Source organism: Strongylocentrotus purpuratus, unplaced genomic scaffold (genome assembly GCF_000002235.5).
Source record: "Strongylocentrotus purpuratus isolate Spur 01 unplaced genomic scaffold, Spur_5.0 spur5_scaffold_17, whole genome shotgun sequence".
In the NCBI taxonomy this organism is placed as follows: Eukaryota; Metazoa; Echinodermata; class Echinoidea; order Camarodonta; family Strongylocentrotidae; genus Strongylocentrotus; species Strongylocentrotus purpuratus.
The window spans coordinates 20,540,558-20,566,733 of record NW_022145602.1 but is presented as its reverse complement, the minus strand read 5'-3'; the positions used below and the strand labels follow the sequence as shown (position 1 = coordinate 20,566,733).

General features: G+C 39.2%; 1 protein-coding gene across 2 annotated transcripts in view; it reads right to left on the bottom strand.

Annotated features, from left to right (window-relative positions):
* Positions 1 to 26,176, bottom strand: part of LOC115918720 (rho GTPase-activating protein 8-like) — a 44,589-nt gene extending 18,413 nt beyond the window's left edge. Inside the window, exons 1-6 of one of the 2 annotated variants that reach the window (XM_030987892.1) lie at positions 25,923 to 26,176; positions 17,704 to 17,853; positions 15,487 to 15,574; positions 14,226 to 14,357; positions 11,910 to 11,924; positions 5,301 to 5,486 (exon numbers count right to left, since the gene is read on the bottom strand). In XM_030987892.1, the coding sequence (XP_030843752.1) occupies positions 5,301 to 5,486; positions 11,910 to 11,924; positions 14,226 to 14,357; positions 15,487 to 15,574; positions 17,704 to 17,853; positions 25,923 to 26,175 (824 nt within the window). In that variant the 5' untranslated portion in view covers position 26,176. The remainder of the gene's footprint in view (positions 1 to 5,300; positions 5,487 to 11,909; positions 11,925 to 14,225; positions 14,358 to 15,486; positions 15,575 to 17,703; positions 17,854 to 25,922) is intronic. The other variant, XM_030987893.1, reaches the window with a different exon arrangement.

Sequence of the window (26,176 nt, the reverse complement as noted above, 5' to 3'; positions counted from 1 at the left end):
CCACAAGTAACGCAGCATGTCGCATTGGTCTGGTGTAACTTTCACCTGATAGAACATAGACTGTATATCTGCCATTATAGCCACTTTCTCTTTCCTCCATCTGAGGAGAACACCAAGCAATCTGTTGGTTAGATCTGGTCCTTGTAGGAGTTCCTGATTAAGAGACTTTCCTTTGTAGCTGATAGGACAATTGAAGACTACTCTAATCTTTCCTGGCTTTTGGGGATGATACACCCCATGGTGAGGGATATACCATACCTTCCCATCATGTCTGTCCAAGTCTGCTTCTGGAACCTTCTCTGCATAGCCTTGCTTTTCCAGATCATTCATGAATGTGGTGTACTGTTCATGGATTTCCTTGTTCTTTGATAACTTCTGTCCTTGTCTTTCCAGAAATCTTTCAGCTTGGTCCTTGTTGTTGGGCATAGCCACATCTCTCTGCTTTAAGGGCAGATCCATCTGATAATGATTGTCTTTCTTAGTGATAGATTTCTCCATTATGTCCAAGAAATTCTTGTCGTCAACTGACAGGCCCTCTCTGTGATCACTTAGTCTCTCTGTAAATTCCATATTGCAGAAGTCCTTGAATTTCCGTTCTAATTCCTCTTGTCTAGGAATGATGGAAACTTCCTCCTGTTTACAAAAACAGACTTTGTGAATATCTGCTTGCTCTTGAGCTTGTATACCATACACGAGCCAACCTAGCCTTGAGCGGATAGCATATGGTTCCTCGATGTCACCAGCTTTGATTTCTAGAGGCATCGATGCTGACGGAACGTTGGCTCCAATCATGAGAGTTACCCTTGGAATAGAGTTGCTGTTACTTATTTCGGGCAATTCTATGTCCTTCAGATGTTTCCATCATTTCAGATCCTTTTGAGTTGGAGCATCTGAAACTGTCACTGGTATACCATCTTTGACATAGACGGGCGGAAGATTGATGAATTCCTTCTCCTTTACTCCTGCGATCTGCAGCTCATCTACAGTGACTTCTGTATCTATCACTTCTTCAAGATTCAATGTCTTGACTATTAGCTTGGTTTTCCTAGTTCTTGCATGCAGCCTTTGGGTAAGTTCTGTGTCACAGAAGACTGTTCCGCATCCATTATCTATGAATGCATAAGTTGATATGCATCTGTCATTTCCTTTGTGCTTCACGATGACTGGAACTATCGTCATGCACGTCGATGTCTGGGGTTTTCCTCCAACACTTTTCTTCACATTGGTAGACCCTGAAGAGATCTTTCCAGCTTCACTTTGCACATCGGTAGATGTTGAAGCATCATTGGTGGTTTTCCTTGTATTTCCTTCTCCGTCTTTCATCCACCTGGGATCATGCATTAGAGTGTTGTGCATCCTGTCGCAGACATCACACTTGATCTGACTTTTGCATTCCTTTTTCAGATGTTTTGGTTTCAGGCATCGGAAGCAGAGGCCTTTCCTTTTACATTGCTCTGATCTTTCTTCAACTGTCAAGGCTTCAAATTTTCGGCACTCGTCAATGATGTGCCTTGAGTTGGTGCCACAGAAAGTACAACTGGGTTCCCTCTTGTCCTTCTGCTCCCTATCCTGTTGTGTAGCTGTACCAAATGCCTTTGTGCTTCTTGATTTTTGTAGTTTTTCTTTCTCATCTTTATTGTAGGAAGCATTTTTCTCAGTCCTCTGATATCCCAATCCCTGTACCATGGGATCGTTAATGTTTCTTTCAGTCTGTATGACGAACTGTGCAAGGTCGTCCAGGGTGGGATTCCTATTGGCAATATCACGAGTCAGGCCTACTCGTGAGATCCACTTCTGTTGGAGATACAAGGGTAGTTTGCTTGCCAGAACTCTCAGAAAACTTGCACTATCCATGCCTCCTAAGTCCCCTGCTGCTCTAACATGTGAGCAATTATTGAGGTATATTGCGAATTTTCGCAATCCTTGCCTATCTCCTGATCGTATCTGCTCCCAGGCAATTGCCCTTTCCTTGTATGCATTTATTATGTTACTCTGCTTTCCATAGTCTCTGTGTAGCATGGACTTGGCAGTCTCATATGCCCTCTTACTTGGTTGTATGTGGGGGCATTCTCGAATAAGCTCATGCGCTTCTCCTCGTGTGTATTTTAGTAGAAGCTCTAGTCTTCTGAAAGGTTCATCAGTTCTCTTTTCAACCACATATTCAAAATTCCTTATAAAGGTAAGGTAATCAAGTGGATCCCCATTGAATGGCTCGAGATCTGGCGATGGTAGACTGTTTTCTGCAGTGAATCTAATCATCTCCCTAAGCATCTGTTTGGTGGCTCCTTCTTCATTGCTCACAGGTTCCTTGCGAAAGGCTTGTTCTTGTTCTTGTCTACGACCACCGACAAAATCACCTCTAACTCGTTCTTGTCCACGATCACGGAAAGAGTCACCTCTAACTTGATCTCGTTCTTGTCCACGATCACCGACAAAATCATCTCTAACTCGTTCTCGTTCTTGTCCACGATCACGGAAAGAGTCACCTCTAACTTGATCTCGTTCTTGTCCATGATCACCGACAAAATCATCTCTAACTCGTTCTCGTTCTTGTCCACGATCACGGAAAGAGTCACCTCTAACTTGATCTCGTTCTTGTCCATGATCACCGACAAAATCATCTCTAACTCGTTCTCGTTCTTGTCCACGATCACGGAAAGAATCACCTTCCACTTTCCATTTCTGTAGCTCTTCCTCTGAGTCTTGTTGTAGAAGCTTCAATTCTGCTTGCAAGAGAATAGCAGTCTTTTGTCTTTCAATCTCCGCTTCTTCATCCTTCAAAAGCTGACTCTTTCTCAAATTCTCAGCCTTTTCTTTTGCAATTCGTATTTCTTGTTCGGCTTGTTCCATTTCATGTTGTTTTTGAAGTGTTCTCAGTTTCTTCTCAAGTTCACTCGTTTGATGTAAGGCTATCAACTTTGCTTTAAGTTGTCTTTCCTTCTTTCTCTCTCTTTCTCTCCTCTTTGCAGTACTGGCAGAAGAGGCCGATGATCCACATAATGACAATGTGGATTCTGAGTCATCTTGATCTTCTTTCCCATTCTCTAGATCTCTTTCTCTAGTAAAGCTCCTTGTTGCACCACTCTCCTTATCATCAACATGATCAATATCATTGCCACTGGCATTGCTCAGTTCCTTATCTTTCACGACATGATCGATATCATTGCCATTGGCATTGCTCAGTTCCTTATCTTTCCCACCTGGGGATTTGGGAGTAGTATTCCCATCCAGCATAATTGCAATTTACTTGATAAACATTCCTTTCAAATCAGCAGTAACGTGTAGAGCTATAGAGTCTAGCCGATTTCACTTCAAAGTTTCATTTCATTCAGCCGATTTCACTTCTGAGTTTCATTTCATTGAATTACTCACTGTGTCACGTCACGTCAGAGACTTTAGTACTTGTGCAGTGTTCGCGAGTATCACGCCCGGGGGCTTTGCCGTGTCGAATTCCTTCATCCATGCAGTATCCGTTGAAGAATCGACTTTGTTTTACTAATGTAGAGATATCTACATATGATCCTTGAGACAATGTGGTAATTTCATGGTTCTTTGTTTATTAACACTCAACTGAACTCCAATCAATTCCATACACCGGAATGTACAAAGTAGCAATAGTAGTAGTAGTTTAGTAGGTAAAACAAAGTTTTCCTTCCTTGAATCCGTGCCCACATCATATCATATCTGTAGTTTCCATGTGACAAGCCTAGCTACGTTTGTACAACAATTCCAGTCAATCTACGGTATCCTCAAAACAAAAACTAAATTTGGCTTCTTATATCTTGATCCTTACATGTATATTTAGTCAGATTTAATTAAAGCTTTCATCAGTTTGCTTCTCTGATTTTTCTGCTTTCTTTTTTAGAGTAGTTGTCTATTTGGGTTGGATTTTCCTTTAATTCTACATCATTTTTAGCCATAATGACCCAAAGGTAACTGTCATCCGCTTCTGACACTGCCACTTCAGGCTTTTGAAATTAGTCATGTGTGACTTCTTAATCCTGATTTTGGTGTCATATGAAAAAAGAGAAATTGAGCTTTACAATCAATGCAATGAAGACAGAATGCTTAAAGATAAGGTTGAGTTCTAGTCTCACGATTACATTGTAAAAGAAACGGTGTGGATTTGATTAAAAAACGTTGATCATGTAGCACATACTGCAAGGTTCTGGAGTCATTAAAATGATAAGAAATTTGGCCCAGTCTTGGTAAATTAACAAGCACTGTACACAGAAAGGTGTATATGGGTCTACACAAACATGTGGCATAAAAGTTGGGCCTCATTTTTAAGCTGTTACTTGACATATTTAGAATATGAAGGCATTTGAAGAGCCATGCTTTTCAGGGAACATTTTTCCTTTGATGTTCTTCCATACTTGCATAATAACAATAATAGCGCTCACAAATTATTTTGTTACCTATGCCCAATACTCAACCTTCTCGTTAAAGCCCAACTGCACCACTTATGGCTTCTTGCGCCCTCTATATAGCAAACAATGCCTAATCGGTACCTGTCGGTCCCCCATGATCCCCTTTTTTTATGTTTAATAATCGAGAGCTGCTTTGATGAGATAACATGTCAGTGACCTTGCAGGGAGGTCTAATCCCCCTGGTCAACCTAGTACAGACAGGCTTTAAGTGGGATCCTGGGATCAAAGCCATGACCTTTGCATCTTCAGTCGAGTGTTCTATACAGCACCTGACAAAGCACCTCGACCTGAAGTGGCTCAGGGTCTACCAGTATATATAATAGGGACTTTAAGATTCTGCATGACGAGAACATGGACTGCCCTTTTAAAGGGATCCGGTAACTTTGTCTTAGATCCTTTAGAAATAATCCTTGATTTAGCTCATGCTGCAATGATAATTATAAACCTTTAGGTCAGTCAGGAACTCTATGACTTGTACAAGCCTGTCTGATTATCAAGATAATTATTAATGATTGGAATTACAAATTTTGAAAACCGTTCACCGAACGGTTTTTATAACACTACAGTCTATTGGGGGAAATGAGTATGGTAAAACCGGTCACTCAAAGATTTTTACTTTTTTGAGGCACTTCTTGATCATTTTGAAGCGCGATTTTTTTTTAGGGCTTCAATATTACACCATATCACAGACACTGGTAACATGTAGGAGCGTGTATCTCAGATTTTACATTGTAAAACGATCCCTTTAAGGCAATGTGACGTCCTTTTAAGGCACTGGCAGTGACGTCACATTGCCTAAAAAAGGGCAGTCCACGTTCTCGTCATGCAAAATCTAAAAGTCCCTTTAATCTCCAATGTTGACATAAATACCTTTGGATAACTGCAGGAATCTCAACTTTCTTCATATCAATTGTTTCCCCAAGCTCTGACAGGAAGTGGATGTATGTAACCTTGCGACTGAATTTCACACTGACGATGTGGCGGAAAATGCCCCAAATCATCTTAACAATTTGAGATGGATGCACAATGTACAAGGCCTTCAAGTTCTTCTTGTACCTACAAACATAAAGGATACAAAAGGGTGCATAAATCAGCTTCAAGTTTAACATATGTTCTTTTATATTGTACTCTCCTCTTGCTTTTGACCAATTTCAACTCTTTTTTCATAAGGGGACTTTCTTTACAAGACCTGGGACGTGTTTCACAAAGCCTTTTTTCAATGACAAATGACAAAAATCAGTGACAAATCTGCTGATAACCAATCAGAAGCAAGTATTTCAGTAGCTTTTAACAAAAACTGTCATTTGTTGCTGATGACAAGTTTTGTGGAATGCCCCCTGCTTGGTCTTTTATGGTACCCTTGATTCCATGTATAATGATGTGAATTTGTGCTGTATTTCTGATTTATATATGCGTTTATTGGAATTACATTAAATTAAACTTTAACTAGAACTTGAAAAAATATATATGCATGCATAAATATGCAATGCATTCACAAATCGCTGACAAATGTGGAGAATAATTATTTTGCAACTGACCTTTTCTGCACGTTATAACGTGTACAAAAGTGAATTTGATGCATGGGGGTTGTTATAACGTGTACAAAAGTGAATTTCACGCATGAGGGTCAAATGAAGCGTAAATGTAGGTGAGTTTTGTCATCCCTCTGGATCCAAATATGGCCGAAAGTATTCTTGAAGTGTATGTAAAGTACACGTATGTAAAGTATATGTAAAGTATATATGTGTACATGTATGCATGCCTGTAATTTGAATGAATCCAATGATTTTTTTTTTGGTACCTGGCTGCTAAGAAAGCATGTGTATGTACATTGTACATGTATGCATGCTTGTAATGTGAATGAATTAAATCTCATATTATTTGTTTACCCGACTGCTATTATGTGTATGCTTGTAAGAAAACAACAATTTCTTGTGTACATAGTTGCTATTGATATCAATCGCCAATGATTTGCAATTAATCGCAACTGTTTATAAGACAGGGCCCCAGGTATGAAGGTATGAACAGTATGAAATTGCTGTATGTTTTAACCATCAAGTCGCACGCAAGGGCGCCTCAAAATTAAAGTCCCATAACAAATAGCAATTTATATATGGTGAAAACTGTGATGAAAAAGTTATACTAGTGAAAGCTGTGATGCCAGAAAAATATAGTATCATCCACCTGTCTCTCATAGCCACCAATGCAAAGCATGTACACAACATGATACCAGCACAAGAGAGGGGACCATGATCACACCCTGACTACACATCAAATAAACTATACAGTGCGTCCCAGAAAAAACGTAACCGAGAATTATCAATGTTTTATCATAACTTAATCACAATTATAATTGACAAATGACACATATTTGGAAAGCTTACTCCTCTTTCATTTGATGCAACTCATATGATGCATGTATTTCAAGCATTTATTAATTATAAATGTGACTAAGTTATGATAAATCATAGATAATTCTTGGTTTCTTTTTTTCTGGGACGCACTGTATATTTACATTCTAAAGTAGTTTCTCGATCTCCAGTTTGTACTTAACAACAAATGAGATTTTAAAAAAAGCTAAATGAGCCCAAGTATCAGTTGACATACATTGTACATGTACCTGTATCTCTTTGAAATTAAATCATAGACTATTAAAACCAAAGATAATTCTATAATAAACCTATACATTCATTGCCCTGTGTTTTACTGTTACACCACAATAACCTACACGAGACCTACACAGGCTACACTGTACCCAAGACAGGTTTCCAAAAGACTGGCCCATAACACTAGAGATGCTAACCTCTTGACACAAAAAACAGACTGAGTATCCTAAAAAATCAGATTTTGAAGAGAAAAATCAGATTTTCACAAAAACATGACACTACTACTGGCCCGTTGGCCTCGGGCCAGTAAAATTTCAGAAAAATGTTTTACTGGTAAGTATGGTCAAGTAAAATGTTTGCTCTTTCATTAAAATTTAATGAGAAAATTGAAAAGCAAAGTTTTTTTTTTTTGGGGGGGGGGTTGCAGGGGTTTACTTGTATGTTTCTCTGTGATTCAGCTGTTTTTATGGGTTTTATGGGTTAAAAAATTAAAAAATTAAAAAAAATGATATGGGATATCGTATTTCACTCTTATTATCGTACTAAATACGATTTAATCGTACTGGTTGGCATCTCTGTAACACCCAGTTGGTCCAATCTTCATTTCGTCCAAGCATCACTTGGACTGATATCTACATGTAGTAGGGCCAATGTCCATTTTGCTATTCGGTCTTATTGCCACTTTGTCCAATCAATATTTTTGCCACTTGGTCCATTACCGCGTTGGTCCAATTGCCATTTTGCATTAAATCAAATGGTCTAAACCCATTTAGTCAAATACCAATTTGGTCCAAGAATCATTTCATCCATAACTCGTTTGTCTTGATCTAGTTGATTTCATTTGGTTCAATAGCAATTTCTTCTAATATGGTCAAAAAACATCGTCTAGTTACCATCTGGTCTGAACACCGTTTAGGCCAAATAAAAATCAATCATGTTTAGCGTCCTGCCTTTTTGAAAAATAGGAAGGAGGAGGCCCCTTTTTCTTTTCTTTTTTTTTCTAAAAATGGCCCCTCGGTACATTTTCCAGACAGTCTGGCTATTTTTCAAGATGGCCGCCTGTGTTTTTCTTCTTTAAAAACAAAAATCAGAAATAGATAATTATAGCAGTATTTTTTTAATGTTCTAATTCATTGAAGAAAAACAAATTATATCCACATTTTTAAAGCTCTGCTTTTCAGTGGATCCCTCCATTTCCACAGGTTTATCTTAACAAAACTTTAAAAAAAAAAAAATGCTGGATATTTATGTACATGTATACTTTTTATTTCATAACTTTAAACTACAGTATGTAAATGTATTATATAGGTTTTCCCGCCCAATTTCATCAGAGTTGTATCCGATTTAACGATGCGATCATTCAATTTCGAGCGAATTTGAATGATCACCGAGATCAACATTCAAAAGCCTAACTTGTTCATTCAATTTAATTGTATTAGCATGCGATTTCATGGTTTTTTCACATAAACGTGTAAAAAGCGCGTTCAAATTCAAAATGCACGTTTATGCATTCAAATTCGCACCTGCACCGCCCCGATGAACGTTAAGGTGTTCAAATTCACGAATAGGCAAGCATTTATAGCATTTGGGAATTCATTTTCTTTTGTTTAATACTGTTTATGTTCTTTGCAATCTGCATTTGTTTGAATAAATTATGCAAACTGTATGTACCTTGAAATGGGACCTTTGCCTTATATTGAAATATCTCATTCCTCTGACAAACCGTCATCGAAGCAAGAGCTCGTACAACTCATTACATTAACTATGGCGGCGGCGCGAGGAGAGTACATGGATATCTCGAATACGGACAGAGCTAGGTTGGCTGAAGCATTTGACAACCAGCAAGATTACCTAGAGCTGGCCGACACTCTGGGAATAAACAGATCTACGGCTAGGTCGATTGTGGCGACGTATGTGGACACGGGGAGGGTCCAAAAGCTACCAAGGGGTGGTGCCCGAAATGTGAAAATGGATGTGGACATGCGCAACCATTTGGAGAACATCATAGATGCAAACCCACTCCTAACGCTACGACAAATGAAGGAGAGTCTTGCGCACAACCTCCCTGACAAGCCCGCAGTCTCAACATCATCAGTAGCCAGGGCACTGGATGGAATGATGTTGACACTGAAAATGGCAGAGGATGTTCCAGATGCCAGGAACGCCCCAAGGGTAGTAGAACAGCGACTGGAGTATGCTGAATGGTTCCTCGAACACGGCGTTGTGGGAAACTGTGTATTTATCGATGAAACAGGGTACAACATCTGGACCAGGCGTACTCGTGGGAGGGCTCCACGGGGTGTGCCGGCTAGGAGGGTGGTGCACGGCCAGCGAGGTCGCAATTGCAACGTGACATTTGCAGTGTCCGTTGCCATCGGTCTTGTCCACCACAGAATCGCATTCGAAACCGTTACCAGGGAGAGGTTCGAGGACTTCCTTGCTGAAACCGTCGCGGAATGCAACCAGATGTTCCCGGCCGATGAACCCATCTACCTCATCTATGACAATGCCAGACCTCATGTCCGCGCCCAGCTGCCCGACGGAGCCAATCCCATCATCCAGACGAAGCGACTCCCTCCCTATTCCCCATTCCTCAACATGACAGAAATGGCTCACTCCGCCTTTAAGGCCGCCGTGAAGAGGACCTTGGCACAGCCAGCGTGGCAGCTTCGTGTTGGGGACAGGCAGGCAGCTCAAGACGCAGGAATCAACCTACAGCAATGGCGTTGTGACATCCTCAGAGATGCTGCTCTCCAGAACATTGACGCCATTACACCCGGAAAGTGTACACAATGGTACAATCACTCTCAGACATACATGTACTTGCCAAGGTGCCTGGCGAGTCAACACATTGACGGGTGAAGAGACTGAGAGACTGTACATCAATTATTATGAATAATTATGTAAAGAAAGAATGTCCCAATGTATCCAACCCCAAACGTGACATAAAGCACAATCGATTACAAAAATATACATACTACACTTACATGTACAAAAATGATGAGTTATAGCGATTTTGTATTTGGAAATTAAGTTAAAAACTGGTAGTGAAGCTTAGAAAGAAAATAAATATATAAAATATGATTAAAATAAACATTATGAAACTTGAAAAATGAAAATGAAATTATATGATTAAAAACAGTTTAAAAAAACGTAAATATGACGTGAAAGAAAGACAGAACTTGTTTATGTTAATTTAATTCGAACGTTCAAACTGCGAAAGTGTGTGCCCATAAATGAAATTGAAATTGGTATTGAGGACGAAACTGAACGTCTATCCAGCAGGCACGAAATTGAATGACAACTAAATTGAACGGACTTCTCTCTAAACTAAATGAAATAAAATTTAAAAGGAATGAGATAAAACGAAATTGAATACTCAAAGAATGAAAATGAACCATGAGAGCAGAGAGTTGACGAAAATCGTTCGAACTTGAACGTCTATTCATGAATTCGAGTGCAACTCTGATGAAATTGGGCGGGAAAACCTATATTATTGAATGTTGAATTGTATAACTGATTTCTTGTCAAAATTACTGTTCTGTTGGAAATGAAAAATAAAACTGAACTGAACTTAACTCATACATGTACATCCTAATCAAACCTGTCTTGGGTAGGTTAGGGTTACCAAATCAAAACCTTCCTCAAAATATATACCAAGAACAAAACCTGTTCTTTCATAAATTATCTTTTGATGATCACAAATTGAACAAAGGCAATCCTTGTAAAGTGTGGACTTTGCATTTTTTCACAAAAGCGGCTTTGGTTCACTCAAGCATAAAATATCTCCAGATATTTTGGTGTGATTCAATAGACCATTTTTGTAATGTAACCAAATTTAATGCACACAAGTCTTTGGAAGTGCCTCGATACAAATTATTTCATTCACCTGATAAGAATAATAGTAATTCAATAGTCAGAATGCGAACTGCATATATCAAGTGTTGCTAGGTAGGTCAAGCCATAATGTTTGTCCAACCTGGCAACAACTAATTTATGCAGTTTGGATTATGTCTATTGAAATACTATTATTCTTACCAGGTAAATGAAATAATTTGTATTGAGGCACTTCACAAAGACTTATGCATTAAATTTGGTTACATTACGAAAATGGCCTATTGGTAGAGATCCTGAGCTTTCCATATTTACATGTATGAAAACATTTACATATATTTATATGTCACATCTACTTCAAACTTTAGTTATGTATCACTACTAACCAATGATTGTAGACTAGAAGTAGATTGTAGCTATTTAAAGTCACATTTGCAATTTCTTTTCATTCTCAATTTTTTTTAATGAAAATTCTATATTCTTTAAAAAAAAAAATTGATATTTTGTTACGTTGTCTAAAGTTGCATTTACACGGCAAGCTAAAACACTTTTTTTTCACATTCAGGGACCCGTTTCACAAAGCCTTTTTGCAATGACAAATTACAAAAATCAGTGACAAATCTGTTGATAACCAATCAGAAGCAAGGATATCAGTAGCTTATATCAAAAACTGTCATTTGTCACTGATGACAAGTTTTGTGAAACACCCCCCTGAATTATCAAACACTGACAATTTCTTAATGGCTTTTTTCAAGTAGTGTAAATGGTACAGTACATGTAGTTTTTAAAAAAAACGATGGATTTTTCAAATTGGTTTTTCTGCAATATAAATATGTTAAATTCATAGACCATTATCCTGTTTTGCTGAACACACAAAGCTGACAATATCTAAAACCCAACATAAACTCTACCACATGGATGGCAAACAAATCAAAATCAAGCAAAATATTAGACATACTCCAAGAACTTTCCCAAATTACAAAAAAAGGCAAAAGTCTATTTATTTCTTTTTTTAAGAAAAGGAAGAGCGTATTTTTACCTTGTATCGGCATGACTAGTAAAGATACAAAACATACATGTATGTTTTATGAAATACTCTCGAGGGACAAAATTCATCCGAGTTGAAAATTAACTGTAATTAATAAACAGCTTTAGAGCATTAACATTAAAGGTAATTACCACAGAAGAAAAAAAAGCTTGATTTTCAGTGTTGATTTGTTCCTCAAATCAAATCAAAATCAAATTGATTCATGGTCGATAGGTTTTGAAGAAAAAAAGGAGTGTAATCAAGTATTTAAAAAAAAATGAAATGAATAAAACAAATAAACACACAACTAGACTTGAAAGCAAAAATATTAAAATAAATAAATAAATAGTTAATAAATGAATGAGAAAAATAAATGTCAAACTAATTACTAAATAAATCAATAGATAACTATAAATAAATAAATAAATTCAATAAAATACACAAATCAATAACAAATTAGTGTTTGACATGTACATGTACTTGTATAGCAGGTGGGCTGGACGAGAACTAACTTACATCGTCAAAATTTCACCTTAAACCATTTATGATTTTTTTTGTTTTAATAGGGAAAGTCCATCCTGATATTTTTATTGTTTTTAAAGAAGCAGAAGTTTTTTTTACAGTGACATACATGTATATTATAAGCAAAAAGTTTGAGCAAGTTGAATACAAAATAAGAAAGTTATATGTATTTTTGAAGTGTTCAACGAGACACAAACTAGGAACTCCATGATGTACACGTACATGTACACATGTTTCTATTATAGTCATCTCTTAATTTCTATTTGCTTAAATTTGTCATAAATTTCTATTTAATATATATTGGTGAAGGAACATCTTTGTAACATACTGTGTCTTGTAAAATCATATTCTCTATTATTAAAATTTAGGGTACATCTATCCTTAAAAGTTTTCTTTAGAGTACCAGTAATTTTTTTCTTCAAATTTTGAGTATAAAGAAAGTGGGGGAGGATACATGTAGGTCACTGAGAAACACATTTTTGTATCATCAATTTCAACTTCAAAGAGAAACAATGTTTTATTTTTTTAATAATAATTTCCTCAAAGTTTAATTGATCTTTTTTGGTAACTATTCTGCTTTTCAACAAATCAACTTAATTGTTCAGATGAGAGAAAATGGTGCTAAGGTACATGTAATGACTTCAATGCTAGATGTGCAATTAAAGATAATCTGAAAGTTTGAATGAAAACAGACCATTATTAATGATAAAAATTGGTAACAAATGATCTGATCAACTTAATTGTTCAGATGAGAGTGCTAAGGAAATGACTTCAAAACTAGATGTACAATTAATTATAATCTAAAAGTTTGAGTGAAAACAGACCATTATTAATAATAAAAATTGGTAACAAATGATCTGATTGATTCCTAAATTCTCCCAACTATATTATTATAATTTTATTGAATTTTAGATGAATGTAAATCGTCATAAAGCAATGATTGGCTCCATACCATTCATAACATTTAAGTGTTGAAACATTTTAAAAGCCTGTTTTATGTTTTATTTTCATGGAAAAAATGGTTGGAAAAATTCAAAAAAGGATTGGGAGAACAGAATTTACGGTTAGAGGGGGTAACACATTGAAAACCATAAATATCTTTTTGATTCGAGAATTTTTTCAGGATTTTTTGCAAGTTTAATAGAGGGTTAGTACAATAGAAGAAGTTTAACTAGTAACATTTCATACAAAAATTATACATTTTTGCATCAACCTTCAACAATGTTACCAGTTCAATTTAAAGATAAAGGCCAGTTATGGTCATGCGATTGCATTGTGAAAGAAACGTTGTGGAATCGATCAGAAAAGGTTGACCATCTAGCATAAAAGTATTGGCGTGTACTGCAAGGTTCTGGAATCATCAAAATGATTTGGCCCAGTATTGGTAAAGCTACAAGCACTACACAGAAAGATGTACAGTATATGGGACTAGACACATGTGCGCGACACATGCATTACATGTATCTATCAGGTCCAAGTAGATATAACATTTTACCAAATATATCAATTAGTAGGCGGTTTCTCGGCAAAATTTGTATGATCACGTATTAGTCAAAACATATTCTTTCACATTATTGGTTATAAGAGCTTCCATTTCATTTTTTGAGAGTGGGGCCTTTCCAAAACTGGTCTTTACCTTTAATATCAGGTTGGACTTTCCCTTAACCCGTTGACTACTGAATTGTATAGGTCCCATAGGCTTAACACAGGGACCACCAGGTTCCCGTAAGCAAAGGGTTAAATTTGTGTGCCCATGTCATTGACTACACTGTACAATCAAAACAAAGTAATTTTCAATGCACTTACTTTCTCTCCAGATTTTTGTATGCCTCAACCAAGAATTTCCATGAGGGCCTGTTCTGTCTGGTCAAGCCATACTGGAAGATCACCAGGCTATAGTCATTCTCCACATACTTATTTAAGGTGTCCTTCATGTACCTGTTGTCATGGTTATAAATGATTAATCAGCCATTGAGTGGGCAACTTGCAAACTTTTCTACACAGAAAGTAAATGTTCTCACAAACAGGAGTCCTACGCATGCAAATCAATAGTATGTCACAAAATTAATTTCCTAGTAACATAAAACCCGCCCCCCCCCCCCCCACTCAGTGTTATTAAGGGTACGCATATGCATGTTCCCTCCTTTTGAAAACACCCCCCAAGTCCGGTGTGTAAAACGGGCTTTTGTGTACTACAAGCCAGACTTTGGTGCGTGAAAAGTACCCCTTTACCGGACATTTTGGTAACACGCATGGTATCCCTCCGATCACGGAGTTGGGGGGGGGGGGGCCGGGGATAAAACACTAGTAATAAAAATGACTTTTCCCAGGGTATGCTGTCAGGCATGTTTATACAGACGAGACTGGGTCGGTGTGAGGCCAGCATGGCAAGATGGGGCTATGCCCATGAAGATGATACTCTCTGCGACTGCTGAGAGACTCAGACGATGGACCACATCTTGCAGTGCGGCGAACGGGTTGCACAGATGAAGACCTGGCCCTTGTTAATGAGACGGCCATCGCAGCAATCGGGCGATGGCAGAACTTAATCTAATGTAATTTAATTAAGGAACTTTAAATAACTATCTTGATCTAAAGAGACACGAACGAAGGATATGGATTATAAAGGATACCGGTACACATGTGTACACTTGAATTATCAAACTGGCTTGAAGGCTGACGTTTGACATTTCGTTCAACTCTTGCTTCCCTGATGTCACTGTATACTGTTAGGAACAGACTAGGTATTTTCAATCGAACATTGCTCCCAGGAAAAAAAAAAAAAATTATTTTTCGGGGGCTACTTTTCAACCTTGCCTGCATGAAAATAACATTCTAAAATTTGTTTTGCATTGAACTCTATGCTAATTTAAGTACGCTCTTTTCTGATTTTCGGGGGCTATTTCGCCCTAAACCCCCGTGTATTTTTTTCACTGATTACTCCACAAAGAAAAGGGTGAGAACCCCCGTCGTTCTCAGTGGATCATTCTTTATAACTTAACGGTTTATGAAAACGTAAAAGCTTAAAAGTAGGACGGTACCGTATGAACATAACCAATGCACTCACCCAAGTAATCTCATCTGGTTGTAAGACTTGCTGGGAGGAAATCGGCTGCAATTGATAAAGATCAGCTTTCTCCCTGCGCTATCGTCTCCTACATTTAGCACACACAAAAAAGGATAATTAATTATGACAATTATAATCTGGATTTATATAGTATTTATTACAAATACCGCCTCTAATGCAGGCAGTGAAAAAAATACACAGGGGCTCGGGGCGAATTAGCCCCTGAAATGCCCAAAAGAGCCCCCGAAAATCAGAAAAGAGCCCCCATGAATTTGCGTAGAGTTCAATGCAAAACAAATTTTAGAATGTTATTTTCATGTAGGCAAGCTTGAAAAGTAGCCCCCGAAAAATAAATATTAATTTTTTCCCTGAATGCAGGCATAACAGTGAAGCCTGGACCCACCCTCTTCAGAGATTGCCAAATATCAACATTGACTCGATGCCGAAGCTTCAGCTCAAGACCGTCAATACATTTGTTGATGTAGTCTCAACGTTCTGTTTAAATAATTGGGTGAAGCTTTCCAATAAAGTTGATAAAAGGTGTGAAGCTTTGTGAGTAATTTGTGTTTTCTGCTGATACTACACCGGTTGTGTCGAAAATATGTCAAAGTCGTGGCGTTTCAACAACTACTGTATACGGTAAGCTGTTATTTTTATCGTACAGATATTTTTTCGCGAATGGCAGGCTAAGAGACATTTTCGCAAGTCTTTGCTTTCGCGAATGATACTACCTCTGCACAGTCTGCAGTACTTCCGTAAACACTACACTGCCTACACTGCCTAGACTCCATGCTACAGCTTCACCTATGGAAAAACATGTAGCTCAAAGATGAAACCTGGACGAACACATTTGCCGATTGAGTGATACTTTGCCTATGTTTTTTGTAAAGCAAATGAAGTGGTGGTGAAATCCTGACCTTATAAATAATTGGCTCAGGTGAAAAAAGATGATGACTTGACGAGGGTGGGTCCTTGCTCCAAATTGACGCCTGCATAAGCACTTTACAGTTATTATTGCCCATGGTCATCAGATTCATTCATGCACAATGTGCACCATCTCCACCAGTATTCCTACCAGATGGACACAGTGGGGTCTAATATGGCATTTAATAACACAAATGATTTTGTCATCCTTCCAGTTTCCCATTTCTCTCCTTGGTATGGAGTGGTAAATATAGATTAATACCTTGCCAAAGAGCTTAGTGCCTTGTCTGGGATCGAACCCTTGACCTTTTCATTTCAAGTCAAGTGCTAGCTTAAACAAGTGGACTACGACGCCTCTACAAAAAACTTCCCAATTGTCAACTAACATAATACTACTTACTCTCCCAATCATTTCAAAATAAATCTCAATTACAAAACAGTTGAATGCAGACAGATCAGCATAAGCTGAAATGAAAGAACAGGAACAAAATTAAGAATATTTTACTTCTGCATGAGATAACAGAAGGAAAGCAAAGGCCTACATGTTATACATGTACATAATGTTAGTTTTCGGCATTCTGAAAAGTTATCCAAGGTGACAGCATTGGTTTGATGGTTTGGTGTACCCGACTGTTAAGAAAGCATGTGTATGTTTGTAAAGTTAAACAACCAGGGGACAGACAGCTTCAAGTCCTCTCCGAGGGACCTGGTAATGAGGATTAATGCCTTACCAAAGCGCACTAGCACATCAACTTGGTTTTGAACCAGGGACCTCCCGGTTATGAGACCCCTGGTCTACCAATGAGCCATCGAGTAACGTCTGCATCGACGGCTCTAGGTGTATGATACCCAGTTATTATGCAACACTCTATACCATGTCATGCAGGTCAGTAGGGCCGGTATTCAATTCAATACTAAGATTAAGTCAGAAATTTTGCCAAGTATTTATCTAAGCTGAAGACTACCGGTAAGTTAAAATAAGATACTCAAATTTCAAACTTAAGTATTGAATTGAATACGGGCCCAATTATACAAGCCACTCTGACATGACATTTTCCTTTTAAAGGGAGGCTTTACTACTTCAGCAAGAAGAGATTAGACCACCCAGTGAGCCATCGAGGTCACTGTGACAGGTGGCTATCTCATTAACTCAGCTCTCATTTAACATAAGAAAAAGAGGATCATGGGGGACCAACAGGCACCGATTTGGGAAGTTTTCTATATAGAGGGAGCAAGTAGCTACAAGTAGGACAGTGTGCCTTTAAGCTGGTTAGAGAAACCCAGAAGACCTACCTCCAACTTGAATGATATTATGTTTGGCTATGTCTTCATAGTTATCAGGTTCCATTGCTTGATCTGCCGTGGCTTCTGTCACCCCTCTCTGCTCCTCAGGCTGATCCACCCCCAATGTTGCAATGGAATCATCCGATGGAGACTGAAGTTCTACATGCAAGGGGAGAATAGTCGAGCCATATTAAACAATTTGGTATGAACCTTGAATAGCATTTTGTCAAGTGTGGTGACAGTGGTGTATAAAAATAATTTTTTTTTTTTTTTCACGACTGTAATAGCCACCAATGTAAAAATAAGCACACAAATTCAGCAAACTCTCTGAGCATCTCTATTCAAGTACATTAAACTTATCGCTATTGTCGTAAAGTCAGCATAAAAAGATATGGCAATGCAAAATCAGACATTTTAGCGTACATCGCATGTGTACCAAGAAATTGGGTATCCGGACGGCTTGTGACGTACCGGAGTCCAGACAGTTGATTTTCAAGAATATGAAGAAATTAATTTGCAATGTAGACAGAAAAGGATAAATATTTACGATAGTTGGCATGGTTGGTGCTGACATAGAAATAGCGCGCCTGCATGTGTGAAGGATCTGAGACATTACCGTAGATAACTCTACACAGGCGCGCGCCCGCCCGCAACCCACCATCGGTATGCACTTGTATTTTGCAGCGGTTTGCCGTGAAACCTGTGAAAAAATGTATATTAATATCAATGTTTTCCCAAAAAATTCTCCAAAAATAACAAGAAAATTGACAAGAAAAACAGGTAATAAATATAACAACTTATGAAGTTATCTACCGTAATGAGAATCTGGGATATTACAGTATATTACTTCACACAGGCGTGCGCCCGCCCGCTAATCCACCATCAGTATGCACTTGTATTCTGCAGCGGTTTGCCATGAAACCTGAGAAAATGTATATTGTTCTTCCGAAAAATACTCCAAAAATAACAAGAAAATTGACACGAAACAGGTAATAAACATAACAATAGGGTGTCTGAACGATTTTTCAATTTTCAATTTGGGATCGTTTTTCACTATTTTTGTTTGATATTTGAATTAAAAATGTAATCAGAATAATATATTTCAAATTTCAAGTCTCACCGATGTTTCTATCAAAAGATACAGCCCCTTCGAAACGCTGAAATATTCATAGCATTTTGCTCAGAATCGACGAAAAAGACGTACACGCAAAGTTATGTTGTTTTGCTAAATTCAGCCAAACAGCTGTATCGCGCGATATGCAAGCGTATGCATAGCGTACGCATGTCATGCGCAACTTGCAGCTTGAGCCACGCTGTCTCTGCGATACGTGCCATTGACTAGTATGGCTAGCCATTCGCGCCATGGAACCCGGAAGTGAATACACGTTATAGTCAATGGCAATATCGCGGAGTCTCCGCGATATTGCCATTGACTATAACGTGTATTCACTTCCAGGGTTTATGGCGCGAACGGCTATCCATACTTTCATTCACTATATGCGCAGATGTTACGCGATGTAACCATGGTTTGGACTGAGCGGAGCTCACGCCTCCCTAATTAGCTGATTCCAAAAATGTGGGAAGGGTATTTTCAAACTGTTAGAACAAATGATCCCTTGGGGCTAGCGAAAAAAAAAGCACCTCGATATTATCCTTACGTCTAGCCCTGCTTAAGCCGCGGGGGCGCAGCTCAGGAAAGTGGCAAATTTTGGAGCTAGGATGCAAACAACATTTCAATCGCTGTTTTGACCAAGATATTTTTAGAATTCTGGGGGTGGCCCCCTATGGGGAATATGGAGAAAAACCTGCTCTTTCATACGACACCTCATTTATTGAGTTTCACCTTCAGGATCATTTGTTTGAATTTCAAATTTTTTCATAAAATCATTGACCAATTTTGCATGGTCACGTAGGGATGCGTATAATCTCTATGGGAAGGGTTTTAGCACACAACATTGGGTGCGCGATCAGACACCTTATTAAAGGTAAAGACCAGTTATGGTCATGCAATTGCATTGTGAAAGAAACGTTGTGAAATCGATCAGAAAATGTTGATTATCTAGCATCTAGCATCTGCAAGGTTCTGGAATCATCAAAATGATAAGAAATTTGGCCCATTTTCCGTAAAGTTACAAGCACTATACACGGAAAGATGTTTATGGGACTACCCTATATCTCTCACAGACCATGAGAGAAACAAATTTACCAAATATATGAATTAGTAGGCGGTTTCCCTGCAAATTTGTTATCATCATGTATTAGTCATTCTTTCACATGATTGGTAATAAGCTTCCATTTCATTTTTTGAAATTGGGGCGTTTCCAATACTGGTCTTTACCTTTAACAGTTAATGAATATTTACTTCATTTTGGGTATTTTAGTAGGGTAACTCCACGCCGGAGTTACGGGTCATATTTTTGATACCTTACTGAACAAGCGCCTGTTTTAATAGGGTATCTCCACGCCCGAGTTATGTGTCAAATTTTGGATACGTTTCTGAAGAAGCGCGCCAAAAAAGTAAGATGATTTGTTTACATCATTCTTCACCAGTTCACACAGGTAAATTGATCCAAATTAAGGCTAGCTCTAGGTGATATCAATATGATATATTGATGAGTTCGAGGGTCTTAGATTTGGTAGATACTCATGATAATAGACGAGTCGGCAGTCAGGTTTGTGATGATGGTGACCATGTTTATTGAACTACGACGGATACCGGATATATCGGATATCGTATATCGTAACATCCCCCTTCCTCTGGAAAGATTGGGAATCAGTGAACATCACTGATCGATGATTAATGACATATTGCTTTGATAACAATACTTTTGGTAGTATGCAAGTTTTGGTTATTTGCTTCCTAATAAACCTTTTCCAATCAGGTTATATAACATAAAATCTTGAATTGTTTTCAATACGTTTCTTTTGTATTGTATTAACGAATGAGTATTTAACTGTCTATATAATTATATCGTTCCACTTTCAACTTCACAGTTGATCTGCAAGATTGAACATAGTTTTGATATAACTTGATTCCTTTATAAAATGAATTTCCAAACGAAACATGTTTGGGCTAGCATCTGTTTAGACTTATAAACATTATGCTTGTCATACCAAAAATACTGTACAATGATTATACATACATATGAACAATAAACTTCTTAGACTACATTAAACTAAGCGTCTTCTGTGTTCTTCTTTATCTTCTCTCTTCTTTGAAGAAATTTAAGAGTTCAGTTTCAATCTTCAAACATGTATCTCGCTGGTGTACGGATGTTGCGTCCATATCTTGTTGTGGTTTGCGAGTTTGATGTTGGTCCTTTAGATTGAATGTTCTGAGTTTCTGGTGTTGGCTGATGGTTGTTGCCATTCTGTTGTGGTGTTTCTGCTTGAGTAGATGAAGTGTAGTCTTCGTCGAACCTAACACGCTTTGGAGTAGGGTTGGTTGACGATGGAATCTCCCTCAGGTGAGATCGGTTTCGTCTCAGGATTCCTCCGTTAGGTGTTGATACTTCATACGACCTAGGCTCGTCGCAGACTTTGGATACTTTGGCTGGTATCCAAGTATGATCTTTGGGATGTAGGACTCTGACTGGTTGTCCTACGTGGAGTGGTGGAAGATCTGGACCCGCATGTCGATCGTGCGTTTCTTTCATCTTACTCTGTCGATTCAAGAGATGATCAGTGGTGGTAGATTCTCTTGAAAGATGATGACTTGGCAGTGTTGTTCTGATGGGTCTTCCAAACAACATCTCTGCAGGTGATCTCATGTGACTGTCAACGGGTGTTGCTCTTAGGTGTGACATAGCCAGTTGACTGTCTTGGCCAGTCTGTGAACACTTTTTCAACAGATTCTTGACGGTACGAACCATTCTCTCAGCTAGTCCGTTGGATCTTGGATAGTGAGGTGAAGAGGTTGTATGGGTGATCGACCACTTCCGGCACATGTCCTTGAAGTGCTTCCCGACAAATTGTGGACCGTTGTCGGATACGATCTCCTCTGGTGGACCAAATAGACTGAAGATTCCACTCATCACGTTGGCTACTGCAGCACTTGATGTGTCAGTCAGCTTGTAGACTATCGGATACTTGGAGTAATAGTCAGTGACGAGTAAATAGTCTTGTCTGTTGAGCATGAACAAATCTGTTCCTAGTCTAGTCCAAGGTGCTGAAGGTACATCATGGGGAAGTAACGGCTCTTTCTGTTGCCTTGCCTGGTGTTCCTGGCATGCAGCACATTGCTTTACGATCTGTTCAATGTCCTTGTTGATGTGTGGCCAGAACACTGTCTCACGAGCTAGTCGTCTCGTGCTCTCGATTCCCATGTGTCCAAGATGAAGTTGTCTGAGGATATCTTCTCGAAGTGTCTTCGGTATGATGACTCTGCTTCCTTTGAAGAGTACTCCTTGAGATACTCCAATCTCATCTCTGTAAGACCAGAATTCCCTGAGGGATGTCGGCAGCTCCTGAAGAGTTTCGGGCCAACCCTGAGTGACTGTCTGCCACAATGACCTAAGAACAGGGTCATTGGATGTTTCCCTCTGGAGTTCTGTTCTCTTGTGTTGTCCGAAGAAGATCAAGTCGATTTGATGAGTGTCTTCTACTTCGGAGCAGATTGATTCCACTCTGATGTCTAGTGGAACATCGCGTGCTTCCTTGGGGTTAGGAAGACGGCTCAAGGTATCTGAAAGAATCATTTCTTTCCCAGGTCGGTACTTGACTTGGCATCTGTATCCTTGTACCTTGATCAATAGTCTCTGTAGACGAGGTGGTGCGCTTCTTAGAGGTTTCTTCCAAATTGTCTCCAAAGGCCTGTGATCTGTTATCACAGTGAATTCCTTCCCGAATAGGTATGTATGGAATCGGACGATACCAAACACTAGGGCTAAGGTTTCCCTCTCTATGTTCGAGTAGTTGGACTGTGCATTGGAGAGACTTTTGGATGCAAAAGCTACGGGTTTGCCATCTTGGAGCAGGCATGCTCCCAGCCCTTTCATTGATGCATCTACCTCAACGGTTGTCTCTTTCTTTGGGTCAAAGAACTGCAGGCATGCACCCGATGAGACTGCGCTTTTCAGGCTGTTTAAGGCATATTCGTGATCCTCGTCCCAGACGAATGGAATTTCCTTGTGAAGGAGTTCACGAAGTGGTGCTGACTTCTCTGATAGATTAGGAATGTATGGTGCTAGGTATGTGAATAATCCTAGGCATCTCTGAACATCTTCCTTGTCCTTGGGTGAAGGCATTGTGTTGATAGCTTCAACCTTGCTTGGATCTGGGAAGATTCCAGATCTTGTGTACATGGATCCAAAGTAGCTGATAGCTTCCTTCTTGATAGTACACTTGGAGCTGTTGAACACGAGTCCTTCCTGTTTCGCTGTCTCCATGAGTAAGTGGAGATTCTTGTCGTGTTCCTCCTCTGTTTTCCCGACAATGGCAATGTCGTCTGCGATACATACGCAGCCAGGCACATTCTGGACGATCCTATCCATGTGTTGCTGGAAGATGTCTTGGCTTGTGCATAAGCCGAAGGGTAATCTTTGGAAACAATATCTTCCAAATGGTGTTCTGAAGGTGGTCAGGTCTTGGCATTCCTCTGCTAGGTGTACTGACCAGTATCCAGCCTTTGCGTCTAGCTTGGAGAAGAATTGAGCTCCTGCGAAGATTGGTTGGATTTCTTCCAAGGTTGGAATTTTGTGTGGACACCTTTTCAAGGCATCGTTCAACCTTCTGGGGTCAAGACATATCCGTATGGATCCATCTTTCTTCACAACGGTGGTCATCGAGCTACACCAATCTGTGTGGTGTTCTATCTTTCTGATGACTCCTTGCTTCTCCATGTTATCTAGTTCGGCTTTGATCTTGTCCTTCAGATGGACACTGCACTTTCTAGGTGCATCTATGGTTGGCTCTGCATCATCTTTCAGATGCAGCATTGCTTTCCCGCTAAAGCTTCCTATGGCATCAAACTGATCTGGGTATGTTTGTTTGAGGTCACTAACACTTGTGATAGGTGTATGTGTAGGTGTGTCCTTGTGCGTTGTGTGGATTGTGATAATCCCGAGATCTGTGCAACCTAACAACCCTAAGATAGCTGGTCCATTCACGTCTGCTACGTAGAATGTATGTGTATACCATTCTGGACTCTTGTATCTACACTTTATGTCTAGTGTACCAACGCATGGTATTGATATTTCGCCATATGCTACTAGCTTTACTGGTGTACGTTTCACTACTTGCCTCCACTTGTCACCATATATTTGTTTGGCTGTGCGTACTGTGATAGTATTAGCGCTTGCCCCAGAGTCTATCTTCAGATATAGGTAATGCTGACCTGATTTCTGTGGGCATATGATGTCAATGTTTGCAAAAGCTACTGTACCCTTTGAGTTGATCACTGTGTGTGTTCCGATCGTGTGTATGGTGTCAAAATGTTCGAAGTTTGATGGACCTGCTGATTGTTGATGTTCATGATCTGTGCTAGTATCATGTTCAGTGTCCATTTCACTTATCGGTTTATACTTTCGACCCTTTGATTTTGATCGTGATTGGTTACCGTGTTTCGGTTGACGGTCATCAGATTTATGGTCATCTGATCTACGATCTGGTTTTCGACTACGATCGTTCTTAGCCTTTCTACAGAACTTGGCCCAATGGCCCTTTGTGTCACAGGCACGACACACATCGTGGTACGCAGGGCACTGACGAGGTTTGTGGATACGTCCACAGTTTCCACACGTCTTTCGTCCCTGGTTCCGCTTGAATGAATCTATACTTTCTTTAGCCGGCTCAAGCGTTTCTAGGCATTTTCTGCTCGCCGCAACTGCCTCGTATTTTCGACCCTCTACAAGAATTGCTTCGATTAGATATCCTTTAGGCTGGTCCAATAGGAATTTCTGGAATTCTAGACTTGGTGTTGAGGTGATGACTACCTCCATTATCCGCTCGGCAAGCTCGGATTCCTCAAAATCGCATGTGTTGGCTTTGTCTCTACATCGAGTAACGAATGCGTCAATGCTCTCATCTTGTCTCTGCCGATATCGCATCAGCTCGAGACGATGGACCCGAAAATTAATGTTTACCTTTATTTGTTTCTCAAATAATTTCCACAGCTCTTGTGGTTTTTCTTGGTCGGCCTCTGATAGCCCAGACGCATTGATTCTGCGCAAACCTTCGTTGCCTACAGCGATTTTGATTTTTATAGCCTTTTTTTTGTTTTCAGTTATTTCTTGATCTGCCAACACGAGCTCCATTCTCTGCTTAAATAGCTTGAACTCTTCGGGTAGGTCTGGTACCTCCCAGTTCATCTCTGGATACTTAGTACTCATTGTATATGTCACGTGTGCGTATTGGTTACGACAGATTATATGAATGAGTGTAAATCTTTGTGTTGTTTATCTTAGTGTGAACAGGTCCTAACCGGCTGGTGTTGATAAGGTTCGTACACGTAAACCTGTGTACGCTCTCACACCTGTGTGAATGTCATTAGGTGTCTCATGCAATGAAAATGTTGATCACTCTCACTCAATATGTCCGACAGTGACAATTCCTCACACACCAGATATTATTATTAATATTATCTGAAAACAGGTTTAATGTTCACACCTCTGATTTAGTTTAATTTTAGATTTACTTTACTAGTTTAGTTATTATGCAGACCCCTGTGTCAGTGATTGAGCACAGTTATAACTTGATTAGGCTATTCTGAGCAGGCTTTATGAACCTTTATATGCTCATACACACATCACCATTCACGTACGAGTTCATCGGGATTATGCAGTAGCATCAGTGTCTCGGTACACTGTGCGGTATGTACGATGCACGTACTATGCATACGAAAAAGTGCGACGTGACAAATCGCTAATCGACGATAATTTTGCTAATTATACTTCCCAACTGTCGTGAACTGGATCAATTGTGTCTTCAAAAATCAAACTTGATTTCGAAGATCCCAGCAGCTGCCACCATGATGAGTTCGAGGGTCTTAGATTTGGTAGATACTCATGATAATAGACGAGTCGGCAGTCAGGTTTGTGATGATGGTGACCATGTTTATTGAACTACGACGGATACCGGATATATCGGATATCGTATATCGTAACATATATCATATTAATAATCACCCAGCCCTTAAACCAGGCTTAACTTTTTAAAAAATTAAGTTAAGTTGTTAAGTTTAAAATAATAAGTCTTAAGTTAAGGCTAGCTAGGTCATCCGTCAAACTCACTCAACACTTTATGTGCATCATCCACAGCGCCACCAAATTCTTCCTCTGTGTCTAACGTAGCTTCGATGTCCGCCCCATCTTCATTCTCAAAAGACTGACCGACAATGTCACCTTCTTTGATTGTGTCTCTGGGCCCATCCCCACTCCCATAAGCTTCCTCAACAACAGGTTTCTCTGTGACAGTGTCCGCCATGTTTATATACAGCAAAACACAGTCTATTATTGAATACCGTACGTACATGTACGTACGCATC